The 24193-nt window shown below is 41.3% G+C and overlaps 1 protein-coding gene across 3 annotated transcripts in view; it reads left to right on the top strand.

Annotated features, from left to right (window-relative positions):
• The window catches only part of unc5db (unc-5 netrin receptor Db), a 175618-nt gene that overhangs the window by 111848 nt on the left and 39577 nt on the right, over positions 1–24193 (top strand). For all 3 annotated transcript variants that reach the window (XM_067407183.1, XM_067407182.1, XM_067407181.1), the window contains exons 3-5: positions 8169–8312; positions 10070–10173; positions 17461–17641. In XM_067407183.1, the coding sequence (XP_067263284.1) occupies positions 8169–8312; positions 10070–10173; positions 17461–17641 (429 nt within the window). The remainder of the gene's footprint in view (positions 1–8168; positions 8313–10069; positions 10174–17460; positions 17642–24193) is intronic.

The following is a 24193-nucleotide window of genomic DNA, read 5'->3' as shown; positions in this document are numbered from 1 at the left end:
GTTCTGAAATAATCGTTCTCTGCTACAGCGGGTGACACAAAAGCTCCAAATCAGTTGCTGGAAGCCTTTGCTGGAATCACATGGAACAAAACATTACACAGTTCTCGCTGTGCCATGTCCTGTTCTAAGTCTGTTCAAACACTGAACTACAACTAAAGTCATTCCCTGTGGCTGCTGCCACATAATGTAAGCAGCTTTCTTTGAGTGTAGCTAGTGAAGTATTACGAAAGGAACCGGTGTAAAGCAAAGCGCATTAAAAGTGACTTGGAAATGTTGCTGATTGATGTGGTATATTGTGAACTTGAAAGTGAAGTTCTTCTTGAGTGCTGCTTTTCATATTCTATGCTGTCACAACTATGTGCCACCAATTTAAAAAACTTATTAGGATCTCAGATACTCTTTAACATCAGGTTTTAAAGGTCACGTTCATGTAGCACACCTATTGTCTGGCTGTCGCTTATACAGGCTTACACAGACTTTCCTCTAACAGTTTGTTGCACAGAGAGCACCAGAAGCATCCGCTTAGTATATCTAATACTTCTTGAGCCAAAGCTTCAAATGATTGTCACGTCCTGTCAGTTTCTGGCCCTTAAATTGAGTCTGTGGCTGTGCCACATGTTGCAACTGAGGCAGACCGGATTAACTAGCTCTAAATAAAGCTTAGAGGAAAAATGAAATCTGTTTTTTTTTTATTACTTGACAGAGTTAAATATCATCCTGACCATTTTTGACAAATGAGATGCTGAAGTCTAGAAATTACTCCATTCCATTAGGGGTGACTGTTTGTGTAGTTCAATACATGGCTTTAAGAATGGTCAAAGTCATGTTTGATTTTCAGGGAACACATATGGACCGATGTAGTTTATGTTCTGAATGCACTGTAAGTAACATTGGATAATCTGACAAATGTAAGTGTTAGGGTGGGAACAAATATGCGTTAATTTATTTATTTTTTTTTAATGTTGTGATATTTTAAATAACTATATATACAGTGTATTATATATACTATTATATACTATATATATAAGATTCCAGTGACAATCAATTTGTCTGTCCACACCATCCAATCAAAATAGCATGTGTGTGGGTTCTCTCTGCAAGCTCACTGCACATGGATAAGTACTTTATAAATATTACACCATTTTAACATCTTTAAAAATACATTATGAGTTAATGAAACAATCTTTGTCATAGAATACACTTGATTGTTCAAGTTGAGTTGACAGTTAAACGTTCTTATTTTCTTTCATTTATTTTAAAGATCTGAGAATTATCCATTGTTGCTTTCAGTATTAAAACTCTCATTAGACACTTATAATATTAGATAAAGCACATAACAGTACCTGAGATTACCATTGTCATACTTTGTGTTGCTAATGCGGCCGGTTAGAACAAAAACTCTGATTAACATGGAAAAAATACCTTTTATCATGTGTCATGGTGTCGCGTCTGGTTAGGACGCGGTGTTTGAACAATTTCTGAAAAAAGACTGGAGTAATTGCTGCTGAAAATTTAGCTTCACAGAAATAAATTACATTTTAAAGTATATTAATAAAACAGTTATTTTAAATTATAATAATATTTCTTAATATCATTGTTTTTACTGTAATTCCACTAAGTCTACATAAAGTAATAGATTGCAGTATTCGTATATTCTAGTTTTGAATATCTATACTCTAAACAGAAAATCTCGATACAATTGTATTGTGACTCAGATATCAATATAACCTTGTATTTCCAAGTCCCTGCTGATTCCCCGACCTGAGTTGTTGTAAAAAGTGGAGCTGACAGATTAAAGCGTGTCAGCCAGGTCTCTCTGGAATATCACCTGTCACCTGTCGATATTCCTGCAGGAAATTTGGCTTTCTAACAGAGAGAAAGACCATCTCCTATTAACATATTACTCATATTTTCATCTATCAGGCAGGATTATGCGCCGTCATTAGTCATGATTTTCTTGCCTGCCGGCTGCCACTGAATTTTATCCCCCACACTATGCTGTCGATGGAACATCTCAGCTGGGAATGATGAATAATGTCTGTGTCTCTCAGAGTGTCCATGAAACACAGGCGTCTGTCTTGCTTTGTTTACCCCTGACTAACAGTACCATGTAGAGTCACCTCAGAAGCAAAGGCAATCTGCTTTCATGATCAATAAACCTGTGGGACAGACAGGATACACCACGCTGTTCTGAGCTGCTTTTTTCTTTGCAGTGTCATTCATTTTTGGGAGAAAACCACTTCAAGAAGGCACTTGATTAAATGAGATGTTAGTGTTTCGCCTCCCTGTTCTCCCATGACTCCTTTCCGCAGTGGCTGAGAGCTGCTCATTTATTAAGGGAAGAATCACATCAAATTCTGCTAAATCAGACATAAGTGCTGTGTGTGGTATGAACAACATTAATTTTGTGTCATCGTCTCAGCAGGTTCTGTCTTCAAGGATTTATGTTCATTAGCAAAACTTTATCTTGTTAACTACATAATAACGGAAGGTGAATTTTGCATATTTACAACATAATTGGGAATGCCTTAAATGACAAATTTGAAAAATTGATTAGTCTGCGGGTTGTCTGAATGACTCTTAAAGATATTTCACTTTTCCTCTTTCTTCTGAGAAAACAACTGAGAAGATATTTTTGAAAAATGTTTCTCTTTTTGAGGACCCCAACTTTCTTCAAAATATTTTCTTTTATGTCCTCACTTTAGCCATAAATGATTTGGCCCGGTCTTGCTATCTATTTCAGGGAAGCTAGGAAAGAAAATGCAAACAAATGTGTCCCACTCCTGACATCCTCTGTCAAACATGCAATTTTGGTTTATTAAAACAAAAACTTACATTAAGGTGGCTAGAACCCTAAACACACTAATTGTTGCACATTTTATTTCTAATCATGATGTTATTAATAAATTACTCAGATAGCGGTTTTACATTGAAAATGAACATATAATTTACTACAGACCATATCTCTGGATCAGTACATTACACAGAATATATATTTAACAAAACAGTAAAGGATCATTACACTACCTGATTAATTTTTGTGTTTATTGCCCTAAAGTGGATAAAATAAAATAGAAATAAATTTTTCCTTGTTTTTTCCTCAATGTGTCCATTAAATGGTTGAAAACACAGTGTGAGACACTGAAAAAACAAGAAGATACAATGCGGTAGCCATCATCTGAATGTGTGCAAGTAAAAAGCTATTTGGAATCAACAGTAATTGTCTCAAAATGTCTTGTTGAAGGCAGTGAATTTGTTGCAAAAGTGTGCTTTGATGGCTGGAGCAGTGGTGCTTTAAAGGGGATGAATATAGAGAGGGATTCAGTGTGCTGACAGTCAGGCAGCTACTGTTACTAAACTCTGAAGTGCAGACTCTGCCAGCATGCTAAACCCCTCTCTGAGAAGCTTCATCCCTTCCACCCCCCAAAAGATATAAACTTTCTTGTCCAACAGACTAGTCAACCATTAATATTTCAATATTTGTTCTCAAAACAACCAACCAGAAATGCCGCTTGTATAATGAATCTTGCAACAGTATCTAACTGTTCAGAGTTAATGAGATCTGCTGAAACCTCACTAGTAAAGAGGCAAAAGTCACATCTAATTTGATTTAGCTGCCTCAGTAACAATTTCATTTCTCTTTAGCAATCACGCCAATGTTTTTCAGGTCTGAAATCCTCTTTTTGAAAGTCTCTCATGCTCATCAAGGCTGAGTTTATTTAATCAAAAATGCAGTAAAACAGTACTATTGTGAAATATAATTGCAATTTAAAATGTTTTTTTGTTTTTAATATATTTTTTGTAATTTAATTTTTTCATGTGATGGCTATGCCAAATTTTCAGCATCATTAATCCAGTCTTCATTGTCAAGAAGATACTTCAGAAATCATTCTAATATGCTGATTTGCTGCTCAAGAAACATTTTCTAATGTTAAAAACAGTTGTGCTGCTTAAAAAAGAAACTGTGGCGACGGGACGTACATCTCAATTCCCTCCTTCAGGGAACGAGGGTTACATACGTAACCAAGATGTTCCCTTTCAGTTGGGATCCCAACTAAAGCGCCACAGTTTCAAAACCCCTTCCAGTGCCCAGCGCAAGCTCTAGCCACCCATCACACCAACTGGGACGGTGAAGGGGGCGAGCTTACGCCGGGAGAGTCTACTGCTGTTCCGACATACCCACTAAGTAAACTAGACTACACTGGGGAAGCGAACCCGTAGGGGATGCTGCGGAGGCCACTACCTACCCTGTTGGGGATGAGTTTACGTGGAGAATACACATATGGACTGGCCAGTTGAGCAGTACGCATATGGAGTCCCTGGGATGGCTCCACCTGGGTAGGGGGAGACTCATCTGACAGGTGACAGCAGAACTGGCTCTGCTAAGGGAAAGACACGGGCTCACCATAGGGAGTTTGACCATGGACAATTACACATATGGGACCGCTCAAGTAGAGGGATCGTGACTAGTGTTGTCAAAAGTACCGGTACTTCGGTACCAAGTCGGTACTGAAATTTTGAAAATGTGACGACACCCGCATTTCTGTAGTACCGGTAGTGCCAAGAATCCGGGTATATTCGGCACCCACTGATAGGACTGTGGCAGTATTTACGGGAATATGACACGAGTGAAGCACAAAGCTTTGTTTACAGAAGAAATAATAGGTTAGAAATTACAGTGTGTGACACTGTTGTGACATTGCAGCCATGGAAACATTTTGGTTAATGCCGAATGAGAGAGGTACGCGAGTCCATACATTTAAGCTTTATATTCTGTTCTGCGAATCGCGATCTGGTCACCTGATTATCAGAGAATTTAACAATATTCCATTAGTTATTCCACTGAACATGGAATCCGTTTCCCAAATCATGCAGGGGATTATAAACGTTTCTTTCGTTCACATTTAGGCTATTCGCATTCTTTACTGTGGTAAAGTAGAAAAAACACCGTAGGACAGAAACCTTTTTGCTTACACATCAATTTCAATTTAACACAGTTTGTGCTCATTATTAGACTTTATAAGGCGTGTCAAGTTTATTATATAGCGCATATAGCACGTTTCACACACGCTGGTGATTTTTACTTTCGCTTTCTCTGGCAGCGCTAAATCAAACATAGCCTGAATGTCTGAAGATAAAACTAGCCCTTCAGAGCTTTTACAACAAGTGTCAGTAGCTTGTAACATCAGGAGATAACATGAGATATTATTAAATAGAAATAGTCTCTTTCCGGCTCGTGAGAGCCAGCGGCGGGACAGACAAAAACACAAAATCTGGGGGTGGGAGAGATGTTGGAGAGTCCAGGAACCGATGTTTATCGGTCTCCTTCATGTCAGCCAGGGTCAGCCAGAGGTGGCACTGCTGGACTACAAATGTAGACATCGCATGACCAACAGAGCAAGCTGTCACCGTAGTCGCCCGGAGGGCGAGGTCGGTGGCAGCGCTCAGCTCCCCAAGCAACTGCTGGTCAAGGCCTCCCTGGGGCATCTCTATCAACGCTTTTGCTTGATATACTTGCAAAAGGGCCATGGCGTGCAGGGCGGAGGCAGCTTGTCCACAGGCTCTGTAAGCTTTCTCCATCAGTCCTGAGGAGAATTTACAGGCCCGGGATAGGAGACACGGTTCACTGCTCCAGCCGGTGGCCGTTGGACACAGCTGCATTGCAACAGACTACTCGAATGGGGGAATCCACGTGTATCCCCTAGCCTCTCCGCCATCCAGGGAGGTGAAGGCGGATGAGGGTCCAGGTCTTGCACGAATGCTATACGGCGTCCGCCAGGACCTGGTCACCTCATCGTGCACTTTCAAGAAGAAAGGTACCAAACGTTGAGCCGGGAAGGACCGGGACACGGCGGAGGGTTCCACACGAGCCCGACCTTCTCGGCTGCCTGGGAAAGCACAGCCGTCTACTCGGAATCGGTCTTGGGCAACGCTATGGTCCTGGAGGGAGGCAGCACAGCCGAGTCTTCATCTCCCGAGGACTCATTCTCACCTTCCGATGCTGAGATCGACATCTGGTCCTCAGCTGGTGCACCAAATGAAATGGCTGGATGCTCCGTAGAGGAAGCCCTGATCGCAATCCTCAGATCACCCTGCCTATACGCTGAGGAACTGCCATCCTGGCCGGAGCCAGAGAAAACAGCCGCACGGGGCATAGGGGAGGGGACCCCCGCTCCCTGAGAACCAAGGAACGAGAGTCAAGATCTCAGCACTGCGATAGTCGTGTTCCCACAGTGAGTACATGAACTATCTACAAATGCTGCTTCAGCGTGCTGAACGCCCAAGCACGTGATGCAGCGATTGTGCCCATCAGCGGGGACCAGGGAACGACCACACCCAGTAACACACAGATGAAATGACATCTCGAGAGAGACGCAGGGTTCGTCTGTGAAGCTCTTTTAGAAGGGGAAGAATCAGCTTTCTTGTGCCAGGGAGTGTCACGATGTGTTCGGGTACACCACTCCCCGAACACAACGGAGGAACCGCCCCAAATCGCAACAGACAACTGTGGATTAAATGGGACTGATTGCTGTAATAACAGCAGTTGAGAGCTTTAAACTGCTCAGGCTCCTCGGGAAGCTTGTGACCTCGCTGCTGTGCCGTCACACCAACACAAGACGCTAGAATCTTCTAAGGCTTGTTTAGTTTCACTTTGCAGAAGATGGAAAGCTGGAGACACCAAACTGTTGGCTCCGAAGCGAAAGACAGAGTGCGATTGCATCTGCTTCCTATTTATATACACCTGACGGAGGCGGTGCGCATTATGCAAATATCGCATGCCAATTCCATTGGCCTGTTTTAGTTCACTCGAAGCTGATAGGGCTCTCTAGCGATATCCCAATTCGACGGTCACTACTGACGTACGTCGAACGTGACTGACTGAAAGGGAACTTACTGATCCAAACTTTTAAACAGTGGTGTAGGTATTAAGGAGAACAACAATGTCCATCTGTATAATATAAAAGAGGACTTCCAAATGTATCATGTTTGTTTGGGCTTCTTTGCTGCCATCTTACAGGGCAAAATTCAGAATACAGTGTCAGCATCATTTATTCTGTTTATCCTCCCGCACTGGGGCTCATCCTAATCTCACACACACACAAAAAAATGTTTTAAAATGAGCTGAGTCTTCTTGAACTGATCTGTTTACATAAATTGCATGCCATCGTTTTATCTTTGAGCTGCAATAGTAATCCCTGTATAGTTGAAGGCACTTTCAGATTTATTTGATATTTATGTGGTAAAAGTGTTCAGATATGGTCCCTGGCACTGTTTATTAGGAGACGTATGGTACAGGAGCATTCCAGATTACAGACTAATGTTTGAGAGTGCATTAAAGCGGAGGAGCAAAAAAATCTGGATTGGTTATTGTGGTTCTCAGCATATAGCATAAAATTCATTTTAATCCGCATATCTGTACTATTTTGTAAAGTCTGTAGGCTGTAGGAATCCTGTAGAACGTGGTATAAGATGAAACCGATTAACAGTGAAAGCCTTTTCTAATGCAATAAATCTGCAAAGAGTGACTTCAGGTTCATACCAGGAGAGTCAGACATTTTAAAAGTCAAGAAACATTAAATATTATCGCCAAAGTATTAACTATCATAGATTTGAGAGTTCGAAGGGTTCAGGTTGTGACAAGTTTATCTGAAGACATTTGTCTTAAATGAAGCCTCAGGGGTAACAAGCGTGGCTCTTGTGCTTTTAGGCTAATGCAGCTTCAGCTAGCTATTTTCATCTTGCTAACGATCTGTGGCTCAGACAACAAGGAAGGACCTCCTGAAAAAGGGAGAAAAAAAAATGTTTTTTTATCAGTAATGCACTCAAAAACTTGGAGCAGAGAGACATGAAACTGGAGTTATGTAGGGCAGCATGTGAAGGGAAAAGCAACCCGAGGCCATTAAATTTTTCACTGGTCTTCACTGGATTTATTTATTTATTTATTTTTTAAATAACAATGCATATGATATTTTTAAACTTCAGTCTCAGAATTCCGAGAGCTTTGGTACCCTTTCATCCTTCTGACACCCAGTGTATATTCTTACCCTCAATCGCCATTAAGGACCCTGACTGAAGTGACCAAACACTGATGATAAATACTTAATGGACTTTGACCTGAAGTGTATTCAGATGAAGAATGTTCATGCTCTCTGTTTCTCGTTACACAGGGCTGAAAATCCGCGAAGTGACGATCAATGTTACTAGGCAGCAGGTGGAGGATTTCCATGGTCCAGAGGACTACTGGTGCCTTTGTGTGGCCTGGAGTCACCTAGGGACCTCGAAGAGCCGTAAGGCCACAGTGAGGATAGCCTGTGAGTATGCTAGGTCCTAGTGGCCTCCAAGTGAGAAAATTATTATTATTCATTGTTATTTTAATTGCATTGTATTGACAGTGCAAGTTTTTAAATAAGAAATAAAAAATCTAGGATGTAATTTAATAAATTTAAGGGTCATGGATATCAAAACGTTTGAAAATACCTCTTGTATTAGCTAATCAATTTTTTCTCTCCTTTAGAATTGCTGAAAATTATTAAGACAAAAGCTTGCATGCTAAATCTGAAATGCACCTACATTTAAAAAAACAACATGAATTTCCCACGAATTTTAATGTTCTTACGTGGTCACATGGATTTCACATGAGAACTGTTCCAAAACCGTTTCCCATGTGCAAAGTGTATGTGTTTCACACGTGTTTCACATATTGGCCACGTTTTTGCACATGTGAATTTCATGTGGTTTTTCTGAAACACATAATATAAACACAGATGAAAAGGGACATTAAAGGGTTAGTTCACCCAGAAATGAAAATTCTGTCATTATTTACTCACCCTCATGTTGTTCCAAACCCATAAGACTTACATTCATCTTCGGAAAACAAATGAAGATATTTTAAATGAAATCTGAACGATTTCTCCCTTCATTGACAGCTACACAACTACCACTTTGATGCTTCAAAAAGTTCATAAAGAGACCATAAAACTAATCCATATGGATTGAGTGGTTCAGTCCAAATTTTCTGAAGAGACACGATCGCTTTATATGTTAAGCAGATTGAATTTAGGCTTTCATTCACATATAAACATTGATCAGCAAACATAAACAGAAGTTGAAAGACATGTGAGAACAAACCTCTTGTGGTGAAGCTCAAACGTGCTGCATAACACACAAGAATGAACCTCATTGGTTCTCGCATGTCAAGAGAACATGCTTGAGCTTCCATTTACCATAACTGATGTGTGCGTTGATGAATGTCTGTATGCGAACAAAAGCCTAAATTCAGTCTGTTCAGCATATAAAATGACTGTGTCTCTTTAGAAAATTTGAACTAAACCACCCAATCATATAGATTAGTTTTACGATCTCTTTATGAAACTTTATGAAGTGTCAAAGTTTCAGTTGCGTAGCTGTCAGAAATTACTCAGATTTCATAAAAAAATCTTTATTCATGTTCTAAAGAAGAACGAAAGTCTTACGGGTTTAGAACGACATGAGGGTGAGTAAATTATGAAAGAATTTTCATTTTTGGGTGAACTAACCCTTTAAATTTGAAGGCATTTGCAATCTATTAACAGCTTTATTTAGTTTTTATTATTATTTGCTATGAGTATCATTATCATAATTTATATATTTTTTTAATGATTATATTTTATCATTATCAATTGATAATCAATAAACAACTTTAGTCCACTTGAAAACAGGGAGCATTATTTTTTTCCTACCTGAAGCTGGACCATTTTTGTCATTTTTCTGTTGTTTTCTCTCTACAAATTAAAAGCATTTTGCATTGCACAGAAAAAAAAATCTATTGCTGTATTGCTGTTGGATGAGGCAGAGCTGTCAAACTGAACTGAACCAACGACACCTGCAACTCCAGCAGATGGCCGGAGCACCATTGAGAATGCCTGCACTCTGCTGCTCTTTTGCCCTTCCTTTCTAAGGTTGCCAAAACGAAGGGCAGGGGGTGTAGATAGAGCAGGATACTGAGCAGTGAAAGCGATTGGCATAGATAGGCTAAATATCGGCTCGGACTCTGCCCACTGTGACAGCTGCCTCTTATCTTTTCAAACAGACCTTCGCAAAAACTTTGAGCAGGATCCTCAAGGGAAGGAAGTGCCAATCAAGGGCATGATTGTGCTGCATTGCCGTCCCCCGGAGGGAGTGCCAATGGCAGAGGTAAGACCCATCCTCTCAGCCTCTGACATCATTCTCACAGGGAGGATATCTGGGAAGGGCAATGCATGCTCTCTGCTGACTGGAAACAAGGATCAGTGCTGTTTTTAAACATCTATACTAAGTAATGCCTTTTTCTGTGCTTAAAGGGATAGTTCACCCAGATAATTGCAGGTTATTCAGCCTCATGTTGTTACAAACCTGTGTTACTTTCCTTCTATGGAACACAAAAGAAGATATTTTAAAAAACTACTTTGGTCCATGTATATTTAAATTCCATGGGGTTCAAAACAACATGGGACCATATTGACTTTCCATGTTGGAACAAATAACACTGAGACATTTTTCAAACTCTCTTTGTTTGTGTTTTACATGGAAAAGAAAGCCATACAGATATTTAAATAACTATTTTGGTCTATATAAAAAAAGTCAATAGGGCCTAAAACAACATGGGATCGTACTGATTTCAAGTGTACAGACAAAAAAAAAAAACATGTTTTCAAAAATATCTCCCTTTCATGCTCCACACATGAAAGTAAGTCATGCAGGTTTGGAATGACTTAAAGGTGAGTAAATGATGGACAGATTTCTTTTTTAGTGAAGTATTGTTTTAAAGAGAACAACAAATGACAGTTCACTGACTGTTGTCATCAAATTTGATGGATTGGTTTCAGTTTAATATGCGTTTGTGTGCAGTCAAGGGTCAAGTAAGGGACAAAAATGACAGGTCTGCATATCATTGATTATGAGCGGGCAATATATCCATGTGTATACCCAGCGGGCATGTATATCCATTTGTGTGTGTGATTATAGTAGGGTTTGGTTCTTGGCAGTCACCAATGCTTTGTGAATGTTTCAGTGATAAAATGTAAGAGCTCTGCCAGTGTCTGTCTATTCGGGTGAACGTTGGACAGAAACAGAGGAAATCTGGGAAGTACTGGAAGACAAGAATCTCCCTTCAAGTACTTTGTCAACATAAATGAAGTCAGCTATAAGAGGGACTAGTGAATAATGCAGAGTGCAGACCAGCAATCGGCGATCAGGTCCATTCCAGCACACCTCCGCCATAAAAAATTTAAATCCAAGCTGTGAGGGGGAGAGAGCAAAGATTTATACGGCATCATTTTACCAGCATGCTGGATGCTAACTCTCTCTCTTTCTCTCTCACTCTCTCTTTATTCTGTCCTAGTGGAATGTGTTTGTGCTTTTAAACTGTCATAAACACCCCTCTGAGAAATGCTCTGTAGTATTTCTGTGGTCACAAAGCTAATGAGACTCGTATCTTTCTGGATAGAGTCAGTTTGTCATCACTGTTGGCTCTAAGGATAATTAACCAGCCTGATTTCTTTTCTAGTAAGTAAGTAAATACCATCTTGTTTTGGAGTAAAAAAAAATAGTTCATATAATAGGTTTGTGTGAGGAAGAGACTGAAATTCAAGCCCTTATTAATAATCATCTTCTCTCTTCTTCCAAAGCTATCATGAAGACATTCTTCACACATGCTTATGAACACATAGCAATAGTAATATTTTGAACTAATATAGCACATAAATCATATGGATCACTTTTATGAAACTTTAACCCTGTAAAGCTTGATATATGAAATAATAATGAGAAGAGTCAAATTTTTGGAAATGGAACAGTTTATTGAACTTTTAAACAAACACAAAATAAATTGCATGCGTTTTTTGTTGGATCATATTTGGTACATCAGGCTTTTATGACTTATATAGCATGATATAGGAGAATATGGAATGATGATGTTCTGATGCTTACTCATCTCTTAGAAAGGTGATATTTAAATGCTTAGTTTTATAATCAAAGCTATGTGTTTTTTTTTTGTTTGTTTGTTTTTTATTGTGGGGGCAAAGCATATAATCCAATGTAACAGAATGATGATTGAGAGATGTAAAATAAACAATTATGCATGGATAATCAAGTATTTCTTCTGTACAGTATAGTGTTCATCTTGAAATATTACTAACAATACTAACAGGCCAAGGAAGGCATGTAGTTGATTGTGTACAACAGTTTTTTTTTTTTTTTTGGAAAAGTTTTGATCATGTTTGATCATGTTAAATTATAGGCCTTATAAATTTGCTTATCGAATATGATACAGTAAGCTTTTTATGGTTAATTGTGTTTTTTGTTGTCATTTTTAGAGTGGCCATCAATGTATGGAAAACAAAGGTTTGGACATTCTGCCTAATTTCTCCTTTTGTGAAGATAAAAACATGCCACAGGGTTAGAATAATGTATAATTATGTAAAAAAAATAAAAAATAAAAAAAAATAAAAAATAAAAAAAAGAAGCTTTATTTTGGGGGTAATCTGTTCCTTTAAATTGGAGTGTTGTCCTTTTAAATAGTAGCAGTATTAATGTGTTGAGTGATCTAAGTGGTGAATTAAACTGTGATATGATCCTGTGTCTACGCAGGAGGGCTTCTCGGCACTGTGGTAATTACAACAAAAAAACTCTGAAATTACCTTTTAGAAAGAGAACAAGTTTTCTGTTGTAAAGCTAAACTGTAACTGTAAATGAGTTTCCCCAGAGAGCTTCTTAAGCCTTTCTGCATAGTTGGTCTAGACTGTGTTATCATAAAAATCTTTTAATGAGATTATGCACTCTGAGTTTGCTACTGAGGAGAAGTGTTCTATTGGCCAAAAGAGATATTGCTCCCAAAGCTTTTTGTGAAATATAATACATTTAAGTTAGGCCAGAAAATGGTCTCACCTTCCCCTTTCCTGTGTTTTCGTTTCTCGCCATTGACTTGGAAAGCTTTAAGAGGATGCCATAGGAAAGAAAAATATTTTTAAGTATCTTGCTTGTATGAAAATTTCATGCAGCATGTGCCATATATAAATGTTTAAACAAACTTTTAAAATATCTCAGACATTAAAAATGTCTCAGATTTGTCAAAATCCTAGCGTTTGCAATCAAAAGTCAGATATCTCAACGTGAATTCATCAAATTCATTTAAGGCCACATTATCTAAGCCTTGTGACCCATATTAATAGCTCTATAACTTTTTCTGCATTATAATCATTTGTGAACATAACTCATTTGTGTGTACATAATTGAGATCACCATTAAGTTTATTTTGCTTTCTTTTATTTATTTTCTCTAATTACTTTTTAAAAGCATCAAAAGCTTCATTCCATTCAAAAAGAACTTCATGTGTTCCTACCTGTTTCCTTTTTTTTTTTTTTTTTTTTTTTTTTTTTTCCCTCACCTGTCCTTTTCCAGCCACCATGAAAGTGAGTGATGATCCCCATGATCTAACAAGCCAATTACAGGCCGGTTGGAGCTGGGTGGTATCCTGTCTCTATGTGTTTAGCTGTGATAAGGCTGATCTGGAAAGAATGGTAATGTGGTTGTGTGTTCAGGAGAGGAGAGGATGAAAGGGACAACTCTGTGCTGGTTGCCTTTACTTCTGTATGATTGACCAATAAAGTCCTAGAAGTGTTTTCACAGCATTTTCCTCTGTGTTTGCCAGGTCTGGGGTTAATTCCTTGTGTGTGTGTTTTTTGTTTTGTTTTTTAAGGATCATTTTAATTCAGAGTGCATCAAAGGATATCAAAGCTCCAGAATTAAGTATAAATTTGACTTTTGAAATTGAGATGATGAGATTAAGAAACCAATTAATTGTGGAAGAATGGGGATTTAAACCACAGGCATTAATTTACCATGGATTACAGGGATCACATCAACCAATGAACTGACCAAATGATATTGCTTTCTATTACAAAAGGGGATAAACCATCTATACTGCACACTATTTCAGAGATGATTGCTGATTTAGAGTGACCAAGACTATTTTACAATTTTCCAAATGTGCAATTCATAGATGTATTATTTATGATATGTTTATGTATTGATTGGCAGTAATATATTGGCATGTGAAATGCCAAGCACATTCACTCTTGAATTTTGAAATATGTTTTAGATACAGTACAACTAAAAAGAAAATCAAGTATGTACTTAGTGTTCATTTATTATATAAACATTGGAATTAAATAATCGCATTAATCGCATTCTTCCAAAAGTCCATTAAATCCTGCATGATGCAAAGCTAAACTATGCTAGTAAATTCTTTATGTTGGCATACATGTCAATGGGAATTGCAAAATTTAATTATTAAACTATAGTTCTATAAGAGCAAAACACTTTATTGGAGATGCATGTTGAAATACCACACTGATAAGTAGGGCTTGTTATCTAAAATATAATGAAACAAGTTTAAATAAAATAGCAGCTGACCTCTTAGTAAAACAAGGATGATGTTAAGTTAATAGTGAATTTTATTGCATATGTTGATACAAAGGTTGGTCAGATCCAGGATTTCAAAGCACTGGCATTTCTGCTGTTAAGTTCTTAAGCTTAATAGCACTACTGTTTAGAATCACAACTCATAGCATTACAGCAGTTTACTCACCCTGAGAACTTGGCAGCCCTTGAATTACATGAAAAATTGGATAATTTTCATGCAGACACTTTTGTGTTTCCCACACTCTCCAGCTCATTGTCTGTTAATTCTCTAGACTGGAGTAAGCCTTTCCTGCCAAGTTCTTGAAAGGGTCCCCAAGAAGGATTCTGCCATAAGTAAACACCAGTATCTTGGTTCATTTTCATCTAATATGGATCTCATTTCACATGGCAAGAAATTATCCAGTCATAGCAGATGTCTTAAATGTCTTACATATGGAAGTCTTAAATGTAGCATGGCAAAAACAGCATGTTTAATTCTAAATGTCAGAAGGAAAGGTGGATAATGGCTATGTGAATATAAAGCATTTTTGGTGCAAGAAACCTTGCCTAATGTTAGTGGACTTATGTGTATTATATTGTGTACACCCTGTTGAAAAATCCAGCATATGCTGGGTAGGTATGTTTTGAACATGGCATCTGGTTTGAACTGGTTTATGCTGGTCCTTATTTGGTCATGAGCTGGTTTAAGCTGGTCCTGAGCTGGAGCTAGTTGCTTAGAACCAGCACTTGACCAGCTTAAACCAGCTCATGACCAGCTAATGACCAACAAAGGACCAGCTTAAACCAGCACAAACTAGCTGCCGTGCTTCAAAACACACCTTACCAGCATATCCTGTTTTTTTAACAGGACATTTGGACAGCTACACATCAAGAACCTTTTATGTTGATTAAACAAATACATGAAGAATATTAATGAATATTAATTAGGTGAATGAATTTACACAAGCATATTTTATAGATACAACTGAAAACTTAATACTCATTTTAAAGTTGTTTGTTGAATTTTATGCTCATTATATACCAAAGACAAAAATACCAAAAACAAAAGCATTTGCAGAAATTCAGATTTAGCTGTCTGCACTATCAAAGGTTGGTGTCAAAAGTAATTTCAAAGTGATTGTAGGTATGTCTGCTTGTGTCGTTCTTGTCAATGTGTTGTGCATGTGTGGGTTTGATTGAATTCACAGTCAGCGAGGCGGCGTTATATCCCTGAGGGCCGCCTATCAGAGCTGTTTAATCTTAGTAATTACCCTGCTGAAATATGAAGCAGTTTCAACAGCCTCTTCTCTACCATACACACACAAACACACTTCACAGGTTAAAAAAAAAGCTCCCCTAACACCACCTGCTAAAACCGATCCAAATATTTTCGATATCTTGTTTTACTGAGTTCAAATACATTAAGCGGCTTTGACCTCCTGTCCCACTTTTGTGGGCGACAGCAGAGTAGCCCCTGTCTGTGATAACAGCGAGGCCTTCAATACGGCTGATCTCTTCCTGTCAACAGGACCTTAATCAGGCAGGATAGAGGCACTAATGAAATCACGAGATCCTCTTGAGACTGTGGAAACTCCTCCGTCAGCCCTGCCACTGTTAGCCACGCTGTAATTGAAACAAATGTGCCAATTAGGCCATTCATTTCTCACATCTTCTGCCACACATTCACCCAGCTAATTTGTATTTGTCCCCTACCTTTTCTCCCCTCACTCCCTCTCTTCCTTTATCCTGTCTTTCCCCCCTTCTCTCTCTCTTTCTCCGATTTTTCTTCATGTCTGTGCTATGCACGTTTTCAAAGGCTGAGGGGAAGTGGTGCTCAAGAATGCAGAGCATGGCAAATGTCTCAACAGAGAGGTCTGCTTTCACTGTGTGCTAATTGCCTATTTCAACTCCCAAGTTTCCCTGAAAACTTGAGTAAATACATTAGAGAAGTGCGCTCTCCACTTCAGTATACAAGTAGTATGACTCCCTGCTGAAAAACAGCTTAAACCGGGTGATTTGTTGGTCTTAGCTGGCTGGTCAGTTGTGTTCATTGAAAGTGCCCAAAATCCCTCTTACACTAGCAAAACATACCTTGCTAATAGGGTAATACACTCTAAAAAAGAAAAGAAAATCTGAAATGTACAGTAAAAAAAAATAAATGAATAAAAATAATAATAAAAAAAATAAATAAATAAACAGAAGCTGTGGTTGCCAGGACTTTACTATAAAAAATATGGTAGCAACATTTGAATTTTAACAGAATGTACTTAATTTATGATTTTACTGTAACATTACATGAAATGTCCCATTAGATCTATTACAGTTTTTCAGTGTATAGACAGAACTTACCATTAACCAATTTGTTTTTTTTTTACTGTAGGATTTTTACAGTCTTTTACCGTTAAAATTACAATTATTTTTTCACATTGATTGATTTTACAGCTTCATAGTGAAATAATTACTCTAATTATTCGAATGGGTTAGTCACAAAATAATTAAAGCATACTGTGAACTATGAACATGAGGGCTGATGTGATTCTGAGAAATGATCTGTGAATAGAGCAAAGTTTAAAATGCTGTGATGAGATAGAGGAAGAGAGGGCAAAGAGGGCATCACTGTAGTTACTGCTCAGAACACAGCATTAATGTGACTGTAATTTTAGGAACCATGTTCTATTAAAAGCTTGAGTAGATTTTTCAGGAATTAAACTTTAATAAGAATTTTAAAAAGGCACTCTTACTTGAGCATGTATTAAGTGCTGTAACTGCATTTTTACAGTGCTGTTTTCCTTCCATCTGGGTTCTTTGCTTCCCAGTCAGTGTCACCAGATCTAGAAAAATAAGCACTGGCCAAAACAGTCCAAAAATAAATGACTGTTTCCATTGTGTAACACTATTTCTCCTTTAAATAAATGTAGTCCCGTGAGAATCCAATGTTTTACTACGCCTGCAATAACAGTTTACTATTCTTACTGAGTGTAGAAGCTGGTATCTCTTTTGCTAATTGCAGCTTTGGTTAATAAATGCTTCTCTTTTTGTCAGGTGGAGTGGTTGAAAAATGAAGAATTGGTCAGTTCCCTTGAAGACGACAACATTGACACTCGTGCTGACCACAATCTGATAATCAATGAAGCCAGACTCTCTGACTCCGCCAACTACACCTGTCTCGCCAGTAACATAGTCGCAAAAAGACGCAGTGCTACAGCTACTGTAGTTGTGTTTGGTAAGACGACACTGATATGCTTCATTGACTTATTGTTCTGTCTCCTCAGCTTTGCTAAAAATATTACTGAACGGCTCTCTTCTCGCAACAGCACTGTGAAGTCATTCATTATCACATTTTAACTCTTAGCTCATTAAAAAGGGATAGTTCACCCAAAAATGAAAATTTGATGTTTATCTGCTTACCCCCAGGGCATCCAAGATGTAGGTGACTTTGTTTCTTCAGTAGAACACAAATTATGATTTTTAACTCCAACCGTTGCCATCTGTCAGCTGTATAATGCGTGTCAACAGGAACTCCATCTATAAGAGTAAAAAAAACATGCACAGACAAATCCAAATTAAACCCTGTGGCTCGTGACAACACATTGATGTCCTAAGACACAAAAAGTTCTGTTTGTGCGAGAAACCGAACAGTATTTATATAATTTTTTACCTCTATAACACCACTATGTCCAGCTGCCTTGAGCATCCGGTGTGTGAGGTCTGAACGCGCTCTTACAACGGAAGTGATGTCTCACACTCATTGAAGCAAAGCGCGACACATCACTTCTGTCATCAGAATGCGTTTTTGACCTCACTAACCGGATGCTGAACGCAGTTGGACAGTTTAGAGGTAAAAAATGATATAAATACTGTTCGGTTTCTCGCACAATCGTTTTGTGTCTTAGGACATCAATGTGTCGTCACGAGCCGCAGGGTTTAATTTGGATTTGTCTGTGCGTGTTTTTTGACTCTTATAGATGGAGTTCCCATTGACATGCATTATACAGCTGACAGACGGCAACGGTTAGAGTTAAAAATCATCATTTGTGTTCTACTGAATAAACAAGGTCACTTACATCTTGGATGCCCTGGGGGTAAGCAGATAAACATTAAATTTTCATTTTTGGGTGAACTATCCCTTTAAGTTGTACACCCCTTTAAGCAATAGTTTATCCAAAACTGAAAGTTGTCATTATTTACTCACCCTCATGACTTCCTTTAATCTGTTAAACTTAAAAATTACTTTGAAAAATTGAAGATTTTTTTTTTTTTTTTTTTTGGTCAATACAATGAACGTCAATGGGCTTCAAAATTTTGTTGACTTTCACTTTCATTGACCATTGACTTTCATTGTATGGACAAAAACATTATTTTGTGTTTTGCTGAAGAAGAAATTCATTCAGATTTAAAATGACATGAGGGTGAGTAAATGAGGACCGGATTATCATTTTTGAGTGAACTATATGAACTAACTAAAATTATAGATTTAAAGTTACAAACTATAATCATATGTGACCCGTGCTATCGAAATGAGTCGGAATACGCACAGGCTAATTTCGAGCTACAGGCAAAACAAGTGAAAAATGTACATTTTGGTCCAATTTGAAGTTTTGACAAAAATGAGTTTATTAAGCCCTTGTGTAGCGATCCCAATGCTCCAAATAGCAATTAAACATCTAAAATTATCTTTATTTGTACGTTTTCTGAGAGGAGAACCTTTCCTTTGTCCATGAAAATGCTCAAGAGAAGCCAGGTTATCCCGGTATATTTTTCTGTTGATATGAACAAAACAAGCAATATAGCGGGTGAATTATGTATATATGTTATGTATATTACGATGTTATGATAAACTATATGCTTTTCTCCACTGCATTCTAAATTGTTCAAAGCGTCTCTAAGGATACTGATTTTTAGAATGCAGCTGTCTGACTCTGAGATGGAGAACGGGAAACATGGTGTGTGTGTAACATTAGCAACACATTATTAGCTGTTTGATAATGTAGTCAACCAAAAGGCTAATCATGTTAAATACAGTTATGTTTCTGATATTGTAAAGAGCGATACATAAAACGCATTACCATTCTGATACATTGACTTTGTAGACGACCCTGTATAATTCTCTCTTCCACTTCTTCTAAATCAGTTTTGGGTTCAAACATATATGGCTGAATTAAACCAGTATTTCCAACTGCCATTGTGCAGCATTTACTACAGTAAAGTTGAGCTGGTGTGAGTGAGTGGAGGCGGGGCTAATTTGCATATTCATGGGTCTGCGTATACTAAATGAAGCAAGAGTGTAGAGTTACATTCAAGCATTTTAAAGGCATGCAGAATTTTTCATGGGAAAAAAATTTGGTGATCAAAAATGAGTTTTAAGGGATAAAATTATTTACTAAAGGGGGACTTTAAAAGTTTCAAAGATTCATACATTCCAGCATAGATACAGGTTTGTAGTTCCCATTCAGTCGGTCACGTTCGACGTACGTCGGACAGACCGACGAATAGGAATCTCGCTAGAGAGGCCAATCTACTTCGAGTGTAACTAAACGAGCCAATGCACATTGGCATGCAATCATATGCATCAGCTGCTCGCCTCGCAGCGCGGGTATATAATGAGCAGCAGGTGCGTTGCATCTTCAGCTTTTCGCTTCGGAGCCGAACGGTGTTTGTTCCTGTTCTCTGCAAGCGAGTGTCTGCTAGAAGACGAGTCAAGCTTTTTGGTTGAACTTCTCTTTTTTTCCGAGTGCGGGTGAACAGCACAGCAGCGGGGTCGACGTCCTCTCTTTTTCTGTTTCGTTTGCCGTTTTTGAGCAAATGGCTGTTTGACAGCGTCAGAAGGCTGTTCTCACGGCCGGTACGGTGCGCTTTGAGCGCTGAAAGCCGTTTTACGGCTGGTAAGAGTGAGCGCCTTCAAAGAGAGAGAGAGCACACGACAGGCTGCACACAATCCCTGTCTGTGTTGCGGTGGCCGTTCCCCTGCGTGCTTCAGCACTTCTAAAAGAGTAAAGTCCCTGAAAGAGCTTACACAAGTAGATTCGCGTCTTTTTAAAGACGACATCCTACTTGTGTTTCTGGATGCGATCGTTCCTGTCCTCACTGACGGCCACGATCACCGTTTCGCATGTCTGGGCGCATGCTGAAATGATGTTCGTGGGTGTTCATGTTTTCATATGAGAACATGATCACGTCGACACGCCGGTCGTGACTCTTCTTTCTCCGGGAAGCTTGAGTCCCCTCTGTTGTTGGCCAGCTGCCGCTTGTGTGTAAAAGCACAGCCGCGGCTCTGCCCGACACTCTGGGAGACCGCGGAGATCAGCGAGAGCAAACCTCTCGCTCCTCTGCGTGTCGTGTGCCGTCGAGCTGCCGGGCTGCAGCGCGGGTTGTCACGGCAACCCAGCGCTCGCTCGGCGCTCTAGATGCGCGGTTCCCTTGCGTAATCTCCATTGTAGCGCCCTCTCTGGTGCACCAGAAGAGGTCTACTTTGCTGATATGGCTTGGGTGACATGAGGTTGAGGGGTTCCTTCGGGGAACCAACCCCCTAGGGCCCCTCCCTCTCTAGCGCATTGCAAGCTGTGCAGTTTCTGGATTGGATTGCTGGTCCTTTTCATAGGGGAACCTAGCATTTCATTCAGAGCTCCAGCTGAGGGACAGACGTCGATTGCAGCATCGGAGAGAGTGCTGTTATGCTCTGGAATGAGGGTGACGCTGCCCACTGTAATGGTGTGTGCTTATGCTGACTCAGATTCAGAGTTTACAGCCATGCTTTCCTGGGTCTTCCAGATGTGCATGGAAAACTTGGCAGTATGGGGGTATATTGGTGCCATAAATATGGAATGCCAAAGGTGCCAATCTGCATAAGTTTTTCCTCTCTCACTACCCTCTTGGATGGGGTGGCTGTACACAGACCACACCCACCCTGCATGTGAGGCCAAGGCACTCTTTTTGCATGAGGGTAGTTCTGTGCTGGGGTTGAGCTGCGCTTGTTGACTAACCGTGATCAAAGTCACGGCGCAGGCCCTCAGCCAGACGATGTCCACCTCCGTGGTCCAGAAGTGCCCCCTGGCTTACCTTGTGAGGTGTGAGAGGTTGTCAAGCTAAATGCTTTCTCAATGCTCCCATCTTACGAGGTGGCCTTTCGGTGACACTGTCGAGGACTGAGCCCAGCGGTTCTCCTCCGTTAGTAGCGGATAGGGGAGCTTCCCATGACAAACCATTGAGTTCCTCTTGGGCCGCCCCTCAGTCTGCTCGTCGCCAAGGGTGTCGTCCCCTGCAAGAAACTCCGGCCCAGCAGGCTCTGCTGTATCCATTGCGGGGAGATGACGCCTCCCGTCTCTGCAGCTGTTTAACTGGTTGGTGAGAATCACCCCTGAGACGGGCGACCCAGAGATGGGTGGGGCTGCTCTTCCACCCCTGGAGGAGGGCCAGGTGGTAAATCCTTTATTGGGTTTGTTTCTGTTCCGCCACTGACCCAAGAGGCAGCGGTACCCAAATTTTAAAGAGCAGTTCCTCCATTTCCAGGTCTGAAGAGGGTTTGGAGAGCAGTGGGAGGAGAAAAACCTCACCACTCTCATCCCCCTCTTCTGTCGCCAGCGGACAGCAGCGGGCAGCCAAAGCCTCGACTGCTCCCTCTGTCCATCCGTGGAGCCAGGTAAGTGTTGCCTAGCACACTGTGACGCCGCTTCGGGCCGCCTCACAAAGCGAGCCCCCCGAGCCGCGTCCCTGTGTTCCACCTCGCTGCCCTGCTGCGGGTACACCGGTGGTCCCTTTGGTCCTGCTTGTACGGTCTCTACGAGCCGGGTTAGCGCTCCCCAGTCCGTCTCGCTGGCTCCTTCGGACCATCAGGGTCGGCTTTGCGATTCAGTTCGCCCGGCCCCCCCCCCCCCAAGTTCAGGGACGTCCTCTTCACTACAGTGAAAGATGCCGATGCCCCTGTCCTGCGTGCGGAGATCGCAGTCCTACTGGCGAAGGACGCGATAGAGCCGGTCCCTCCAGCCGATTTGAGGTCGGGGTTCTACAGCCCCTACTTCATTGTACCCAAGAAAAGCGGCGGGTTACGACCGATCTTGGACCTTTCGAGTTTTGAATCGGAGCCTCCACAAGCTACCATTCAAAATGCTCACGCAGAAACGCATTTTCGAGTGCATCCGTCCCCGAGATTGGTTTGCAGCGATTGACCTGAAGGACGCGTACTTCCATGTTTCAATTCTTCCGCGACACAGGCCATTCCTGAGATTCGCGTTCGAAGGTCGAGCATATCAGTACAGAGTCCTACCCTTCGGGCTGGCCCTGTCTCCCCGCGTCTTCACGAAAGTCGTGGAGGGAGCCCTTGTTCCCATGAGAGAACAGGGTGTTCGCATTCTCAACTATCTCGACGACTGGCTCATTCTAGCACAGTCCCGGGATCAGTTGTGCAAACACAGGGATTTGGTGCTCAGACACCTCAGCCAGTTGGGGCTTCAGGTCAACTGGGAAAAGAGCAAACTCGCCCCAGTGCAGAGGATCTCTTTTCTCGGTATGGAGTTGGATTCGGTCGAGCAGATAGCACGCCTCACAGAGGAACGTGCTCGGTCAGTGTTGAACTGCCTGAATACATTCAATGGCAGGACAGCGGTCCCACTGAAGTTCTTTCAGAGGCTCCTGGGGCATATGGCGGCTGCTGCGGCTGTAACACCGCTCGGTCTGCTTCATATGAGACCGCTTCAGCACTGGCTTCACGGCCGAGTCCCGAGATGGGCGTGGCAGCGCGGCACATTCCGGGTGCCAATCACTCAGGAGTGCCTCCGAACCTTCAGTCCGTGGTCGGACCCCTTGTTTCTTTGTGCAGGAGTGCCCCTAGAACAGGTGTCCCGGCATGCTGTGGTGTTCACAGATGCTTCTGCCACCGGCTGGGGTGCCACGTAATACGGGCATGCAGTCTCAGGGGTTTGGACGGGACCCCATCTGCATTGGCACATCAATTGCCTCGAGTTGCTGGCAGTACGCCTTGCTCTGAGCCGCCTCAAAGGCCTGCTTCAGGGCAAGCATGTACTGGTCCGTATGGACAACACTGCGACCGTTGCGTACATCAACCGTCAAGGTGGTCTACGCTCCCGTCGCATGTCACAACTCGCCCACCATCTCCTCCTGTGGAGTCGGAAGCATCTGAGGTCGCTTCGCGCCATTCATGTCTCCGGTGTGCTCAACCGTGTGGCCGACGAGCTATCACGAGCTGCGCTGCCAGGAGAGTGGCGACTCCACCCCCAGGTGGTTCAGCTGATCTGGAGAGAATTCGGAGAGGCTCAGGTAGACCTGTTTGCCTCACCAGAAACCTCCCACTGCCAGTTGTTTTACTCTCTGACCGAGGGGACACTCGGGACAGATGCACTGGCTCACAGCTGGCCCCGGGGCCTGCGCAAATATGCGTTTCCCCCAGTGAGCCTACTTGCACAGACCCTGTGCAAAGTCAGGGAGGACGAGGAGCAGGTCTTGTTAGTTGCGCCTTACTGGCCCAACCGGACCTGGTTCCCAGAACTCTCACTCCTCGCGACAGCCCCTCCCTGGCCCATCCCTCTGAGGAAAGACCTTCTTTCTCAGAGACGGGGCACTCTTTGGCACCCGCGTCCAGACCTCTGGAAACTCCATGTCTGGTCCCTTGGACGGGATGCGGAGGTTCTAGGTGACTTACCCCCTGAGGTACTTAACACCATCACTTCGGCACGTGCACTGTCTACGAGACGTGCTTACGCCTCCAAAGTGGAACCTGTTCGTCGAGTGGTGCTCTTCTCGCCGGGAAGACCCCCGAAGATGC

Source organism: Chanodichthys erythropterus, chromosome 13, assembly GCF_024489055.1.
Source record: "Chanodichthys erythropterus isolate Z2021 chromosome 13, ASM2448905v1, whole genome shotgun sequence".
Lineage (NCBI taxonomy): Eukaryota > Metazoa > Chordata > Actinopteri > Cypriniformes > Xenocyprididae > Chanodichthys > Chanodichthys erythropterus.
This window is presented reverse-complemented; position numbering and strand designations above follow the sequence as displayed.